The 16,638-nt window shown below is 45.5% G+C and overlaps 1 protein-coding gene across 1 annotated transcript; it reads left to right on the forward strand.

The window, feature by feature from the left end:
• The first annotated feature begins 6,145 nt into the window (after positions 1-6,145).
• On the forward strand, positions 6,146-16,616 carry gusb (glucuronidase, beta). The gene is made up of 12 exons (XM_079737704.1): positions 6,146-6,445; positions 6,660-6,845; positions 7,202-7,383; positions 7,835-7,977; positions 8,451-8,644; positions 9,877-10,032; positions 10,313-10,491; positions 11,219-11,365; positions 11,970-12,054; positions 13,039-13,215; positions 14,038-14,173; positions 14,998-16,616. Exons 1-12 carry the CDS (start codon positions 6,230-6,232, stop codon positions 15,159-15,161), a joined length of 1,965 nt encoding a protein of 654 aa, XP_079593830.1. The 5' UTR covers positions 6,146-6,229; the 3' UTR covers positions 15,162-16,616.
• The last annotated feature ends 22 nt before the right edge of the window (positions 16,617-16,638 follow it).

The raw sequence follows: 16,638 nt of genomic DNA on the forward strand, positions 1-16,638 counted from the left end.
GAGGGAGAGAGAGAGAGAGAGAGAGAGAGAGAGAGAGAGCTTTGAGCGAGGCTCAGCCCATGTGTTTTTTTGGCCCTGGAATCCTAATCCTCTCCTCTCTCTGAAAACAGTGAGGTGTCCCCGGAGAGCTGAGTTTTTACACCAAAGTGTTGGGCTCATTTACATAAGCTCTCTATTTTTCTCCGCTTTCGAAAAAGCTTCTAAAGACAGCACATTTTCCCATCAGAGGGAATACTTAAATAGCCTGCGAAAAAGAAAAGGCATGAACGCCATATATATTTATCTTTTACCAAAATTATTCATTAGTGCTAGTAGTGTTATGTAGTAGAATAGCCTAGGAAGAATTCGTTGTAGTGTGACCGAACCCAAAATGGTCACAATTGAGCTGCTTGTCAAATAAACTTAAAATTAAATCGTCATTTCTACTACTTATAGCTTGTAAAGCCTAGCTCTATACAGCCTTATAGACCAATATAGGGTGTACACAGTATATGCTGTATAGATCTAACTGCTGCCCAATGCTCCAGCATTCTGCACTAGGCTGTTTGTTTTCATACCATCATTTGATTTGCTCTGCAAATATTTCTTTAACTACCTATTCCAGCGAACCACCAGCAGCATGGCAAGCCCCTTCTATTTGGCAGCGCTTTGAAAAATCAATGCAACCAATGTGCAATGTCAAATTTGCAATGGGGTAATCATGTTTATAGTGGGTGCACCAAGGGGAATGGTGAGGCTTTGAGAGCCTACTGATGGCTTTTTAGTCTATTGTTTTTAGGACTGAAATGAAAATAGACGCTCTGATGAATCCTTGGCTGTGTTTTTATTATATCCTCTGCAACAACCTGATCCGATGTGAAGGATTGCCTTGATGGATCGTATTATAATTTGACACTTCTATTGCGCAGTTAACAGCTGGTGTCTGCCATGATCTAGTGATTGAGCTATTAAGCTTATAAATCTTCTGTGATGGTTCATAGTCTGAGTGAACACAGGAGAAAACACACATTGCATATTCAACATGCAACAACGTCCACACAAGGGTTTAATTCGTAATGCACTGAATTGTAATGAATGCCCCACACCAGCCTTACAATTAAGTGTATTTATTATTAATGGAAGCACTTCCATAAACGGTTCTCTGGAGGTAAGTGTCAGTAACACCATAGAAAGGCTATTCCCAGGAGACTTGTTTCATTCACTGAAACATGCATTGATATTCTTGAAAATATGAATCCCTGCTTGTATGGGATCTCATATTAAAAAAAGCCCTTTATACCCCTGAATAAACCCTGACCTCAACACCCTCTGACCTTCTGGCCCTCTCAGGCGGGCCGTGTTGCCTCCAGAGCCATGAGGTGTGACTGCCATTAACGGCCTCAATGAGGGAGTTAATCTTTAGCTCGCTAGCGAGACCGTTCACCTCCACCTCTGAAACAGATAAACTAAAGTTATGCCCCCAGGGGACAGCCACTGCTCACCTGATCCCAGGCAGGCGAATGAAAATAAGAAATAAAAAATCCTCCTCATATTCCGTATTAATATGTTTTCATCTTCCAGGGGGGGCTCTGCTGTAAACACATTAATCTTCCCCGCCCGGTTTGAATGGAGGGGGAGGGCTAAGAATTGGAAAGGGTAATGGATTATGCTGCTCTGTGCGTGCTGTGGTGTGCAGCTGAGGCTGGGAGACAGGTAGTGGTGGTGGTGGTGGTGGTGGTGGTGTGTGTGTGTGTGTGGGGGGGGGGGGGGGGCAGTAATATATCTGTGTTCTGGTACCACAGCTGGGCCACCCTGCACCAATCAGTGAGGCTGTCATTGCGACCCAGGGTACGGGCTGACCACCTGGCCCGCTGGTGGCTTTCGGGAGGGGGGGGGGGCACAGCATCTGATTACACTCATTCTCAACGCTAATACTTCCTACTTTGTCTATAATGTGAGCACCACTGACAGATCATTCTGAAAATGCGTCACTAATGTGAAGCGGTGAGGTGGCTTATGTACGCAGCCGTGAAATCAGACCAGAGCCACTCTCTTGATAGAACAACCTCTAACTCTTGCACGTATTTTCCAAATTACCCCCCCCCCCCCCCAAGCTAAAATTAATAAAAACCTGTGAAACAAAGAGCAGCTTATCGCTGTAAGGAAAGTGAATGAGCTGGTCTCCAGGATCCTGGCTGGTTCGGCAGCTTAGCTTTGGACCAACAGAAAACCTTGGCACTGCTCACGGACGCCTGGCAGGGTTTAAGAAATGACTTCCTACCCAGACCCACCTGCTCTTCCCAGCGCCGAGCTGCCACCACTGAGGCTCCATGGAACCCTGGTTCCACCATCCAACAGCCTTCCTTAATTGGGCATCTTCCTGGCCTTTGTGTTGGCAAGGCAGCGCATTTTTGGAAGCTTCACCTTGAGAACACATGTGTCTGTTCCGGGCAGGACTCGAGTCCCCAGCCAGGATGGCAAATGTCCTTCTCAGGAACATTTCAGTAGTAGACCAGTGCCCAAACCACCACGCCATTAGAGTAGTAGACATGTACAGGCCCCAATGTCGTGCCAAAAGTGATCGCCTGCCCAAAACAGATTTAAACACACAGAACATATACCTCGACTATTGCTATCATCGGAATCTAACTTTCCGAGCATGCAATTACACGTAACTGTATGCTTGTGATGATCTTTGTGAAACATTTTTTGTAACCGAATAATCCCAACTGGGAGCTGGCCAGAAAGGTGTTCACCATTTATTATGTAATCAGCGAGATATTTACTTTATTATAGGCAATACTACAGAATTGGGCCCAATGTTAATATGTGTTCGGTATGTCTGATTTCCTTGATTAGGCCTATATTTGGAAACCACCGTAATTAACATGATTTACGGTATGGGTTATAGCTATGTACCATAAAGAAATGATCTCTTTTGCAACCATCCTTATGACTCTGCATTATTTTAACTACTCTTTGCCCTAGATTATAACCAACCCAGTCCTTTTCACCAGATTCTTTATCTTCTAAGTGGCACTACACCTCATAAAAGACATGGATAATCCCTTTGGATCAGGTCAACGATATACTCTGGCCAGCCAAGCGGTGATCGTACAAGAATAGCCTGGCTAGTTAGGCACGTGATATTGCATCATTACAAAGGTCATAAAATAATGTCTTGCAGTCGATGTCACGGAAAGTTAACACCTGAGCCTAAGAATGAGCAAGGATAAACCCTTGTGCAACACACAAGACCAGAAGAGCAGAACCCTGGTTCGATGTGAAAGATGAAGAGTATGAAGATCACCTGCCTCAACCTGGGAAGTGGTCAATTGAAATAGTGTAACTGGAATTGGTCGATGTACACAATGTGAAGACCTAACTCTCTGTGAGCTTTAAACATGAAAAAAACTTGACAAAAGTGCTTCATCATTAGTCTAATCAATCTTTGGCTTTGGTTGTTCACCTTTACAAGCAGCTGGGTCCACTAATTCCAGTAGGATTCATACAAAATGTCCAAAACATGTTTCCATGAAATACGCACATCAACACCTCCTAAGAAGCAAACCCATGCACTATCAGATGTCTTCTGTGTTGTGATGACTACCAAGCCCTTCCTACAAAAATATTTTGCATAAACACTGATAATGGTATAAAATAGTCATTCAGTGATACAGAAACTGAATATACTAGCCTTTTGCAAGCCTTGCTCTTCTCAGAATGCACTATCTGCATTTTGCTTATTTGTCACTGTCTACTGCGGTTACTTTCACAGAAACTAATTTTAATATCAATACTCGGTATTATCATCATCAACACACAATGAGTCAAAAGTGTGCGTTGACACAATGCACAGGACTTAGCCCATGGTGTTTTCTCTACCATTCAAACCCTGGTGGAGTCACCATTGTCAAAGTCAATAAGTGCACCACCACAAGTGACAAACATGGTCTCCAGGGAGGGGTTTCACGTCCCCTGGAGAAGGAAGAGACTTCAAAGCTCTCCGGAGCACATTCTAAGACAAAACCTGGAAACCACCGTCATGTTTCACCGCCTTCAGCCGTTGCGACAATGGTGATAGTCACGTCCAAAACGTTGGCTCTGTTAACGTCACCACGCCCGCTCTTATCCAGAAGCTTCCAGGGATATCCTGCGGCGGAGAGGCCCGGGATGGAGGTGAGAAGGTGGGACATGATTCTCCACTCTTGTTTACGTTCACGCACCCACCGCACGGAGCGGACGCTTTTATCTGAAGGGATCAAAGCTCCCCAGAACAATTAAAGTGTACGATTCATGTAAAATATTCAATTATTTTGAGCGTGATTCAGTGCGGAGCTAATCGCCCGCGTCGGCCCCTGGGCGGAGGGAAGAGATGACCAGGAGGCCGAGCTCCACATGAGGGAGACTTTGAACGGGGTTTGATGGAGTGCGGGCATTAAAGAGTCTAGACTGGGGGGCAGCGGCACAGGAGCAAAAGGTCAGAAGAAGAACTCACGACACTTCGGAAACAAGCGGAAGCTGATTCATGGAAGCTGTTTAGTTCGTCCTAAAGCATTGTTCCAATCTCCACGTCATGTGTTTGTTGGTGGGAGGGTGGTGAACCTTTTGAATGAAAGTGAATAATGCAGTAGATGTGGATGTAGGCCTATAGAACAAGACCTTTGAGATCATACCTGGTGTTTAATGGACTACTAGGCTACTATTTGGTCATTTTAAGGTTTATTTTATCCAAAGCTCCGTGTATTGAGGTCACATGTAGACTGAGGACATTGCGGGGTTTGAACACAGAACCCTCCAGCTGGAGCCCCTTACCTGCACCCCCCTACTTAGGCATTGTGTCACGGATGGATTTAGACTATGAAGATGGATGGTTAGCCTATTCACCTGTTTTAGCGCAGATTAATAATTGATGTCATCATGTAGAATCGGGATGATCAATAATATCTCTTTAGCATCTCTACCTCCACCAAATAGGCCTCGCCTGTGTAAATATTACAGAGTGGTCAACAGGTTCCATGGCTTCCAGGACAAGCATTCTTATTATTTCAGTAGATGAAGACATTGTGTGTGTACTATAAAGTAGAATAGTTCTGTAAATCAAAATGGGTAAAGGGAAGGGGAAGCACACGGGAAGGGCTAGAATTATTATTTCCTTGCCGTCATTTTTGTGTGTGCGTGTATGTGTGTGTGTGTGTCATGTCACCTTCTTTGTTAAGTAAACAACCTTGAACTCCATTCATATTTGGGCCTTGACTTGTTGACAGGACAAAGGTGGCTCCTGGAAGCAAGTGCTCGGTCGCACACTAAGCGCTGGACTTGTGGCGGTTGGCTGCTGTGTACAAGTATCTGGCGCCATCTAGTGGTAGAATTAACTAGATTTTGAATAATTTCTTAAAACTGTTCTGCACTGTTCTGAGAAAGATTATTGCTGCTTTTTTAATTTTAAGTTCCAATATACCGAATCCTTCGACTGTGCTTCGAAAAAAAATATGCATACACAATATTTGTATGTACAAGAGAAAATAAAAGTACTAGTAGGATGTAAATCAAAAAAAAGAAATTGAATGAGTGCAGTATGTGGCAGCACATGGTTAAAGTGACGTTGTGCAGTTATCCGGCGACAGCTGGCGATAGAGTTTAGGTGGGCCGTCTCGTCGGTGATGGAGACCCAGCCTACCACTGCTGTTTTGAGATCTGAACCTATGGCAGAGATTGCTAACCACACCAAACCGCTCAAATGAACCATACCAATAAAAAAGTACATAAATGGGATAATGTGAAATTAACCTTAACAATCTCAAGTAGCCTAATAACTTTACCCAACACGTTCTAAAATGTCAAGACTAAAACGACCAAAAGAGGATATGCTTTTACATCGTGCATTATTTTGTTGTCCACTAGATGGCGATGTCTATTTTATCTATTTTCCAATTTAGGTACAATCTCAAATAAGATAATAATTATATACTACATTTTTAACAAGGGAGAGAAGTGTATTTAACTGAAAAGATAGACTATGAATTAACAACATCGTAGGAGGACATGATTCATCATTTCAGCGTATATATAATGCAGACATGACGCATTATTTTGAACTGGCAAAAGTGACGATCACCTGACATACGTCACGTGACGAAAGGTTTCCCACATGACAAGAAGTCAAGAAGCCCGCAAACCAGTTGAACCTCCGATCCTCCTCTGAGAATTCACGTAATGTTTTAGTGTGGGTTTCCATTTGTCCCTCAGGATGGCTTGTCCCGTGAAACCCCTTCAGTTGCACATTATCTTTTTATTTGCACTATGGGACTTGTGTAGTATGCTCAACTCTGGCATGCTTTTCCCTCGGGAGTCCTCATCACGGGAGATAAAGGAGCTGAACGGACTTTGGAGCTTCAGAGCCGATCTTTCGCCCAATAGGAATCTGGGTTTTGAGCAAGCTTGGTATAAACGGCGCCTTGCAGAGGTAAAGTCGTGTACAACTCAAATGCAGTCAGTAGTCAATGCAGCTCTACATACAACTAACAAATCAACGGCAGGCAGTAGTGTTTACTTCAAGTTGTGTTGTTATAATGACTCAATGTGTCAGACGCCAGAGTGGTTCCTGGCTGCACTTTCAGGCTGAACCAATAATTACAACTTCTCTACTCTCCCAACCGAACTCTGACCCTTTGATTTAGACTGGCCCAGTGTTGGACATGCCAGTTCCTGCCAGCTATAACGACATCACCCAGGACTCCAAGCTGAGAGATTTCATTGGCTGGGTGTGGTATGACCGAGAGGTTGTGGTACCCTCCCGCTGGGTTGCGGATAAGAACATCAGAGTCGTGCTCCGTGTCGGAAGTGCACACTATAACTCCGTGGTGGTAGGTATCACACTTGGCCCACGCATCAATTGCAAAACATCATTTTTGAACTGATGTGTGCTTTTGTTATGACTCAGTTTCCCCTCATGGATGTGTGAGCTATCCTCTCACATCCTTGAGGGGAAACTGAGACATAAAAAAAGCACAAATCAGTTTGAATAGGGGACGCTTTTATCTGAAACGTCTTCCCCGGGGTAGGGAGGGATCAAAGCTAATTCAAAAACAATCCTGAATCAACATCTCTGTCTCAAGAATAAAAGCAAACGTTTATTTAAACATCTGTGACAAAGTAACAAACATTCAAATGATCGTACATAGCAACAAGAAATTGAATCTTTGGTCCATCCCCGCCACAGTGGGTGAACGGGGTGCAGGTGACCGAGCACGCCGGCGGCCATCTTCCCTTCGAGGCTGAGATCGGTGCTGTTCTCCGCGGGGATCCCACCGCGCCGTGCAGGATCACCATCGCCGTCAACAACACACTGACGCTGGAGACCCTCCCCCCAGGAGACATCCAGTACCTGAACGACCCCACCAGGTGAGCACGTCACTTCCTGTAACCTCTACAGGCGCACCAATCAGATCAGCCCTCCAACGCGATAGGGTGGTACGCTGCTTGCAGGGGGAAGGATGGTGGTGGTGTAGCGACCACAAAGGTGTTTCACTCCCAACCGAAAGGCTCTGGGTTTGAATCCCTATGGCTGTCGGCAGGGGCGTAGGAATGAGTTTAACATTGGGGGGGACACATATCGGAAACCTGACAGATCCGGTATAATTTTAAGGTGGGACAAATGCGCCTGTCTCCGATATTGGAGGGGACACGTCCCCTCCGTCCCCCCCGGTTCCTACGCCCTTAGCTGTCGGCATCCCAAGATGCTTCAGTGCTCAACAATGGCCTCATCATGTGTGCACATTTCTTTTAATTGATTGAACCTTGTATACCAAAGGTGAGGGCATTAAACCAATAATTTGTGTCACTTGTCGAACAGGTACCCTAAAGGCTACTTTGTGCAGAACACATACTTTGACTTCTTCAACTACGCTGGCATACACCGCTCGGTCCTGCTGTACACCACCCCTCACACCTACGTCAACGACATCACCGTGGTGACGGATTTCGCCGACGGCCTCGGTGAGTGAAATAAAAGTGGTCAAAGCGACGCCTACGCCGGCTTCCTCTTTACACAATAGCTCCCTGGCTGCCACAACTCAACCACAACTTTTTTTCTAATAATTCTAATATCGTTTTGAAACTATTTTATTTGTATATTTTGTATAATATTTTGTGTTTTCAAAAAACTCGCAGAACTGGATACATATTTGTACATTATTTTCGTGTAAAAAAATTCTATTTGACTTTTTTTTTTTTTTTTTTAACTAGAAACTTCAAAGTTCTCAGTTACAAAACTTTGCAAACCAAAAAGCCCTACCAAAAAAGTGTTTTATTTGGAGAGAAATGCTGATTAAATGCGTCACGTCAAACTCGGAAAAATAGCTAGAACAATCGGGATTTAAATATTGACCATAATAATCGTGATTAGTTTCTTTTCCATAATCGAGCAGCCCTGATCCGTCGCCCTGCTTCCCTCCCTCTCCGGGTCCCAGGCGTCATCGCCTACGACGTGGCTGTGTCCGGCTCCGCCTCCTTCAATGCCAGCCTGAAGGTCACGCTGACGGACGGGGCTGGCCGCTGCGTGGCCACCGCCACGGGGGCCGCCGGCGTGCTGAAGGTGGTGGCCGCTAAGCTGTGGTGGCCCTACCTGATGCACGAGGAGCACGGCTTCCTCTACCACATGGAGGTGAGGGGCCGCGGGCGTCAGACGTAGGGACGGGTGGTACGGCGGGAGGACGCGTGATCGCAGGGTGCGGAAGGTTGTTTTTTTGTCAAAGTGTTTTGCAGCGATGGAATGTGCTTTTCATTATAGGCACCGATTAAACACGTTGACGATACCGTTTGGGTATCGGGAAAGAGTCTTTCAGTAATGTAGTTTATTTGAAGGTTTTATATATATATATATATAGGGCCTTTTTATTAGAGAGAGAGAGAGAGAGAGAGAGAGAGAGAGAGAGAGAGAGAGAGAGAGAGAGAGAGAGAGAGAGAGAGAGAGAGAGAGAGAGAGAGAGAGAGAGAGAGAGAGAAGAGAGAGAGAGAGAGAGAGAGAGAGAGAGAGAGAGAGAGAGAGAGAGAGAGAGAGAGAGAGCGAGCTAAGGACCACGGGCAGGAATCGAAACCCCGGTCGCTGCGGTAAGGATTGGGCCTTAATGGTTCACCGCGCTCTACCCGTTGCCCCCCCCCCTTCAGTAATGTAGTTTAACTATCCAATTGAATCAGTGTAATTCAGATTCTGTTTTTTACAATGGGGCCCACTGCTTGAGTCCCTTAAGGTTTTGAATCCCTTTGCTATGTCGTAACCCAGCAACGATCGTACTGGAAAGTGAGGCAATGTTACATAACCCTTACGCCACTAGGCAAACGGTGGGCTCAACGTGTTTGATCTGCAAACTGTCCATGTTAAGAAGCAGGTAAGGGTTGGGCCTCTTGCTCAGGCATGTCCACAGTTTTTCTGCGGACGTTGGGAGATCAATCAAGGTAGATTCTCTCTGTAGTCACAGAGATTTAGGATCTTAGATTACCACATAGCCCGACCTCCTGCCCCAAGGCAAAGTATTTCGGAACATCGGTTGGCAAATATTTGTCTTGGCCAGATTTTAACTTTCCTTCATGCAAAGCCTGGACTTACTATTGCTGTCCAGGCAATTTCCTTTTCTCCCTGGTTCTGTTCTCTCCAGATTTGGACAATTCACCATTTATTCAAGTTATTTATTGTGAATTAATCAAACTCGGACCGTATTACAACTATTGTTAAACATTGTTGTTTCAAACCATTTTATTCCCAAACCTTCAGGCAGTACTGAGCCTGCATCTATTTTGCATACAAATCTGCCTAAACTTCCACTAAACCCTAAATTATACCACAATGGAGACCAATCAGAGAGGGACAGCAGCCGTGACTTGTGCCCGTACTTGCAGGTTCGCCTGCAGGTGGCTGGCGCCAGAGGAGAAGTGCTGGAGGACCAGTACACCCTGCCGGTGGGGATCCGCACGGTGAAAGTCACCAGCACGCAGTTCCTCATCAACAACAAGCCCTTCTACTTCCAAGGCGTCAACAAGCACGAGGACTCTGACGTGAGTGGTCACTAGGGGCAGCAAAACGCACGTAAAGAAGTGTCGTTTAGTTGAGGCATCTATTTCAACACCTATTTAATTGAAACTGTCATATTCTAATATGACAGTTTCCCATTTTTTTTACACAGTCCGCCCTGTCTGCCCCCTACTATCCAACCAGTGCAGCTCAAAGGATCTTGCAGTGTCAAAAAAACAAATAAAAAGGGTTAACCCTAATTAATTCAATAATTTTTCAGAATTGATCTGAAGCTAACGAGCTAGCTCTCTGTGTCCGCGGTAGATCCGCGGTAAAGGCTTCGACTGGCCGCTGGTGGTGAAGGACTTCAACCTGATGAAGTGGCTGGGCGCCAACTCGTTCCGCACCTCCCACTACCCCTACGACGAGGAGATCCTGCACATGTGCGACCGCCACGGCATCGTGGTCATCGACGAGAGCCCCGGCGTGGGCATCAGGGACATGTATGTAACCATGGCGACCCCCCCCCCCCCCCCCCCCATTCCTCAGACCTTTCATTGTTCTCCTAGGGTGGGCCACCGACTTATCGGCTCCACTCGGTTCTTCCAACGGAAAACAGGGGCGGGGTCCCGACCACGCTTCAAAGGGTCATGACTTCAGTCCGATGCTAAATGTCACGCACAGCGTTGAAGGTTCACCCCTCTCAACACTGAAACGACGTTGAACAGCAGCCTCGTTTTCAATGCTTGGCGGCGCTAGGCGCTTGGCTAGACGTGGGCAGTCTTTGAATGGGTCGGCTCGGCTCAGGAGGTAAAGCGGGTTGACTTGTGACCAGAAGGTTGCTGGTTTGATCCCCGGCTCCTGCTAGCTGATGTCGAGGGGTGAGCAGGACACCTACACCCTAATTGCTCCCGACGAGCTGTCTGGTCGCCTTGCGTGGTTGACTCTGCCGGCGGTGTGTGAAGGTCCGCATTAAGTCGCTTTGGATAAAGGCGTCTGCTCAATTCCCTAAACATAAATGTAAATGCGACAGACATTGGGAAGCGAGCCAGCTCGACACCGCACAGTTCTGCCCATCTGGAATAGTGGTTGTGTTTTAAAACCCTTCAGTCGATCAGATTGAGGCGTTTCTGGTTCGGGGGGTGGGGAGAAGAACGACCTGTTCAGATATTTGAAGTATTCAGTGTTGTTGTTGTTGTTGTTGTTTTTTTGTCCCGGATGGTTCTCTAGTCGTAGCTTTGGCAACGCCTCGCTGGCCCACCACCTGGAGGTGATGAGGGAGCTGGTGACACGCGACAAGAACCACCCCTCCGTGGTCATGTGGTCCGTGGCCAACGAGCCGGGGTCCGAGATGCCCCCTGCTGGCCTCTACTTTGAGTGAGTTCCCCCGAGGACGCCCTATGAACCAGATCCCCCCCCAACAAACCGCCCCAAGGCCATAGATTTATGTGTTCCTCTGAGTTGGCCCAGACAAACAGGAACACAGATGCACACCCGTGTGTGTGTGTGTGTGTGTGTGTGTGTGTGTGTGTGTGTGTGTGTGTGTGTCAGAGCTTCTCCCTCTACTCGTGTTGTGGAATGCAGTCAGTCAAACCGGTTTGTGCCTGGGCTGTAGGTAGACTGTCCGTTTCAGATTTATAACTGATCATTAATACTAATGGGTCACAGTTGATTTTAATACGCCAGGTTAAGGCGGGTTAATGAGGGCTTTGGCTCATATACTTTATGAGCTAATAAGCCCTTCTGTCTGTCATATGATGTCATCTTACTCATGTGTTAACCCTTTCTGTTTTTCTGTAATAGGTGGGTATATACAGTAGATTTATGTGTATGTGTTTCCTAACACATATAAATACACAATAATAACCATACGTTTTCGTTATTTATGGCTAAACCTTTATGATTGGTATATAGCTAACCACCTGAATAACTTTATCAATGAAATGACCCCTTATGGCCTGACCGACCCCTTGTCTCCCAGGACGGTGATCGCTCACACCAAGAACCTGGATCCCACCCGACCGGTCACCTACGTTACGAACAGCAACTACGCCCGGGACAAAGGGGTGAGGTCTCCGGTCTCCTCCCAGCCGTCTGTCTCCTCCCGTCCTGCCCTCTGGGGCATCTGTTTTAAATAGTTCAGGAGAAAGCCTGAAAAGCTTATCATGCATTCCTACCCTCCCACCCTCCTCTGTGAGAACGGGCTCTCCACTCTCTCCTCTAACAGATGAACCTCTTTTTAACCTTAGCATTCTTTATAAACAAGGTATTTTGATGCTTTTTTAGGCACCCTGGCATCTTCTTATATTAATTGCAACGTTATTTGAAATACACGCCTTATTCCTTGCAATATTTCAATGTGTTGTTTTACTTTCCTGATTAATTATGCATTGTGATGTTAAATGTCCAAGCAGTTAATCTTGGTATGGTATGGAGTATGGTATGGAGTAGAAGCAGAACAACTTCTATCATTTAACATTTATTAACATGCAATAGTAGCAGACTAGAGGAAAGCAGTCAAATGTATCCAAGTGCAATGAGTATGTGTGTGACACACACACACACATTGAACTTAAATACATTTGACTGTACACACAGACCGACAGACAGACAGACTGAGTTCAGATACAGCATATGCAGTGTAGTCATGCATTGACACGTCCTGTAACCGTGGTTCTCTCTGTCTCACCCAAAATGTGCGGATGCTAAGTAGTGTTTAGAACAAAACGTACTCGCGTGTGTTAATCACGGTATCCTTATTTTCAAGGGCTTTAATGTCTGATCGATGAACAGATCCGGGCGTATTGCTTGTATGTATATATATGTGTGTGTGTGTATGTATGTATATGTATGTATGTATGTATATTCCCCCTACATCCGTGGCTATTCCTAAAATGTTCCCGCCATCCCACTCTAGTAGTTCGGAAAATCGGCGCACTAAATCCACCAACCCTTATAACAGTTTGGACCACCACCGCCGCGACACTTGTCTCGTCCAATAGGAGCCCTCGTTATGCAGCGCAGTCATGAAGTCCTGTCCTCTCTCTTAGGCCCCCTTTGTGGACGTCATCTGCGTGAACAGCTACCTGTCCTGGTACCACGACCCCGGCGCGCTGGACGTCATCGCCCTGCAGCTCAACACACAGTTCGAGGAGTGGTACGGAAAGTACCAGAAGCCCATCATCCAGAGTGAATACGGAGCTGACGTGGTCCCGGGACTCCACAGTGTGAGGTTACACACACACACACACACACACACACACACACACACACACACACACACACACACACACACACACACACACACACACACACACACACACACACACACACACACACACACACACACACACATTCCGTGTTGTTGCTGTGTGACTCATAAAGCCAATAGCATTTTTTTTTTATTCACTAAAATGCACTTTTGTTGAAATATTGATTTTAGCAACCGAAAGTCCAAAGGTCTGTGCAGATGGCTGACTCATTGTCAAGCATAACTGATTATTTGGCATTTGTTCAGCCAAAACCTAACAGGCATACTTTTGAATATGTTAACAATATGTTCACAGCGGTAGACTTTCCGCCGTTTGGTGTGAAACAATGTTAACAGAGACCAGTTGTTTCCACGGTACTGGTTGTTACCGAATCGTGTGGTGCCCCTACCTGCATCTCAAAGACACGCATCCAAGTGGTTTCTGTGAGTGGCTTTAAAGGGGACACATCATACCACCAGGTGTGAGTGCGATTAGCCGTGACAAGCCGTTTTGAAAATCTGCCTCTTCTGACATCCCAAGTGGGCGTGTCCAGTTAGACGCATGCTGTATAGATCAGTCTACCAGCCTACCCAGTGGGCTGAAGCAAACGTTGCTCATCTGTCCTTCATACATCTAGGTGGACACGTCCACTTGTGATGTCAGAAGGGGCCGATTTTCAAACCGGCTTGTAACGGCTAACCGTACTTACTCCAGGTGGTATAATATGTCCCCTTTGAGTAAACGGCAGCGCCCACATAAGGTCTAAACCTAGTGCTCTCGTTCTCCGTCTCCCCGCAGGACCCCCCCGTGATGTTCAGTGAGGAGTACCAGGTCATAGTCCTGCGGAGCTACCACGAGGTCTTCGACCAGAAACGCAAGCAGTACGTCATCGGGGAGCTCATCTGGAACTTTGCAGACTTCATGACAGCACAAGGTGACGTACTCGGAGACGGGAGGCCTGTGGGTTAGGACACGCACACCTTCCGTCGCCGGTTGTATTTTTTTTTAAGAGTTATTTTGGCCTTTTTATGCTTTATGATAGAGTGAGATAGACAGGGAGGTTTGGGAGATAGAGGGGAGGACATGCAGATAAAGACCACGGCGGGCAGGAATCAAACCCGGGTCGCTGCGATCATTTGTTCAGCCAAAAAAAAACAGGCATACTTTTAAATATGTAAACAATATGTTCACAGCGGTAGACTTGGCACCGGTTTTCCCCGTTTGGTGTGAAACAATGTAAACAGACCTTTTTTTTTTTTTTTTTTAAATAGTACGCGCTCTACTCGGTGAGCGATCTGACGGATGTGTTTTGTTTGTCAACAATGCCAAAAATTCAGATCTGTGTGTTAACTTTTTTTTTTGGTTTCACGAGGAAGTCACGCAGAGGCGATGTGCAAAAGGGGGGGCCAAGAGCAATCCGCTTTTATGCAACCACTCGGTCTGCAGGCATCGCCACGGCCGGGCAGGGTTACTGTCGGATGATTAGTTAAAAAAAACAAAATCAAACCGACTGTGCGACAGTCCTCTGGGTAGGCTGGTAGACTGATCTATCCTGCATACATCTAGGTGGACACGCCCACTTGTGATGTCAGAAGAGGCTTGTAACGGATAACACTCACACCTGGTGGTATTATATGTCACCTTTAACTGTCTCTTAATATGGGCCCTTCATAAACACGGTCACCGATCTGTCCCTTGGTGTTATGTTGATCTGTCCCTTAATGTTATCTGTGGTTGTCTGTGTTGTTTGGACCATAGGGGTGACCCGTGTGGTTGGCAACAAGAAGGGCATCTTCACCCGGCAGAGGCAGCCCAAAGCGGGGGCCTACACCCTGAGGGAGAGGTACTGGAGGATAGCCAACGAAACGGGCCTGCTCCCTCCCTGGACGAAGTACCCCTGTTCACAGCTGCGGTCCCCTTAGCGCCAGGCTTTGATTCCTGGGGTGCGTTACAAGGCGGGCGGCGGCCATATTGTTTCAGTTGAGGAGCCTCTGGGAACAACTTTTTAATACATCTGTACCGTTTCAATCAGGTCTGGAAACTGAATGTTTGGGTTGATTCGAGGTTTCGTAACATTTTCTACATTTGAATTTTTTTGCTGGACAATGTTTTTAGGATCATTTTATGTCTGATGATTGTGGTCTAAATACGTGATGGTATATGGCCACAATGTTGTGAACCGTATGCTTTAGTTAGTCACTTTTCCACACTCGCACACTAAAAATACCCAGTGGTGACTATAAATCTATTAATAGCCAAAGGGATAGACATGGGGTTAACCTATGATCCCTGTCATAGGGAAGACATGCTACACTAAGGTAGGACTTTAATGAATATAGAAGGTTACGAATGTAGAATTTCTGTGTGGGGGATCAATCCTTTTTATTGGTCAGGGAATTTTAACGGGCATTCCCAGACATCTATTTTATCAAAGATGTATTTTTCTATTATTCCATATTGCTGTATATTGTTAGATTTATAACAAAGAGTGCCTTTTTTTTTTTTTCGGTATTCCAATTGACTAAATCTAACTCAGCTGTCGTCACTTTGGTTTGGTTCAGTGACCTTTGAACCCGATCAGGAGAATAAGAGCTTGTTTCCAAGTGTAGAACTGCCTTCCTTCATCTTCTCCCTGACTCGTTAACCCTTTATCGTCTGTGGACATCGCTGAGTGCAATAAATTAGACTTTGTTACAGCCTGAATCGCTTTGTTTTTCAGAGATTAAACGGGTTTCATGAGTCAATGGTGTTCTACATGGTTGTGAGTACAGTTTAGTAACGTGTGCAATAGATTTAGACGAATGTCTGGCACAAAGTATTTGTTTTTAATAAAAATGTATTCAGTGATACTTTTTTGTACTCAATGTTTGAATTAAGGTGGTTTACTGTGATTGATCACTACTATTGTCCTGAATTCATCAAATACTTAAACCCAAGGGCGTAGGAACCGGGGGGGACGGAGGGGACGTGTCCCCTCCAATATTGGAGACAGGCGCATTTGTCCCACCTAAAAATTATACCGGGTGGAGAAAAATATTTTATTTTATTTTGAAAGCGCAACACAGCGTCTTGTCACCGCTTCTTATTCTAAAAAACTGGATGATTGAGCAATTAAAGAATTGATTTGATATTTATCAGTTCATTACTGCCATTCAAAATGTGTTTTCCTTTACATTTACAAATGTTTCTTTTTAGTAGAATAAAATATATTTGTGAATTTTTTCAGTGTAGTTAATTTGACATATTTCTGTTCAAACCATTAACGGATCTGTCAGGTTTCCGATATGTGTTCCCCCCAATGTTAAACTCATTCCTACGCCCCTGCTTAAACCTAAAAACGTTCTGCAATAATCCAAACTACACTAGTAAATTTTAATCTACAAGATCTATAGAACTTAG

Source organism: Pollachius pollachius (genome assembly GCF_949987615.1).
Source record: "Pollachius pollachius genome assembly, chromosome: 6".
NCBI classification, from domain to species: Eukaryota; Metazoa; Chordata; class Actinopteri; order Gadiformes; family Gadidae; genus Pollachius; species Pollachius pollachius.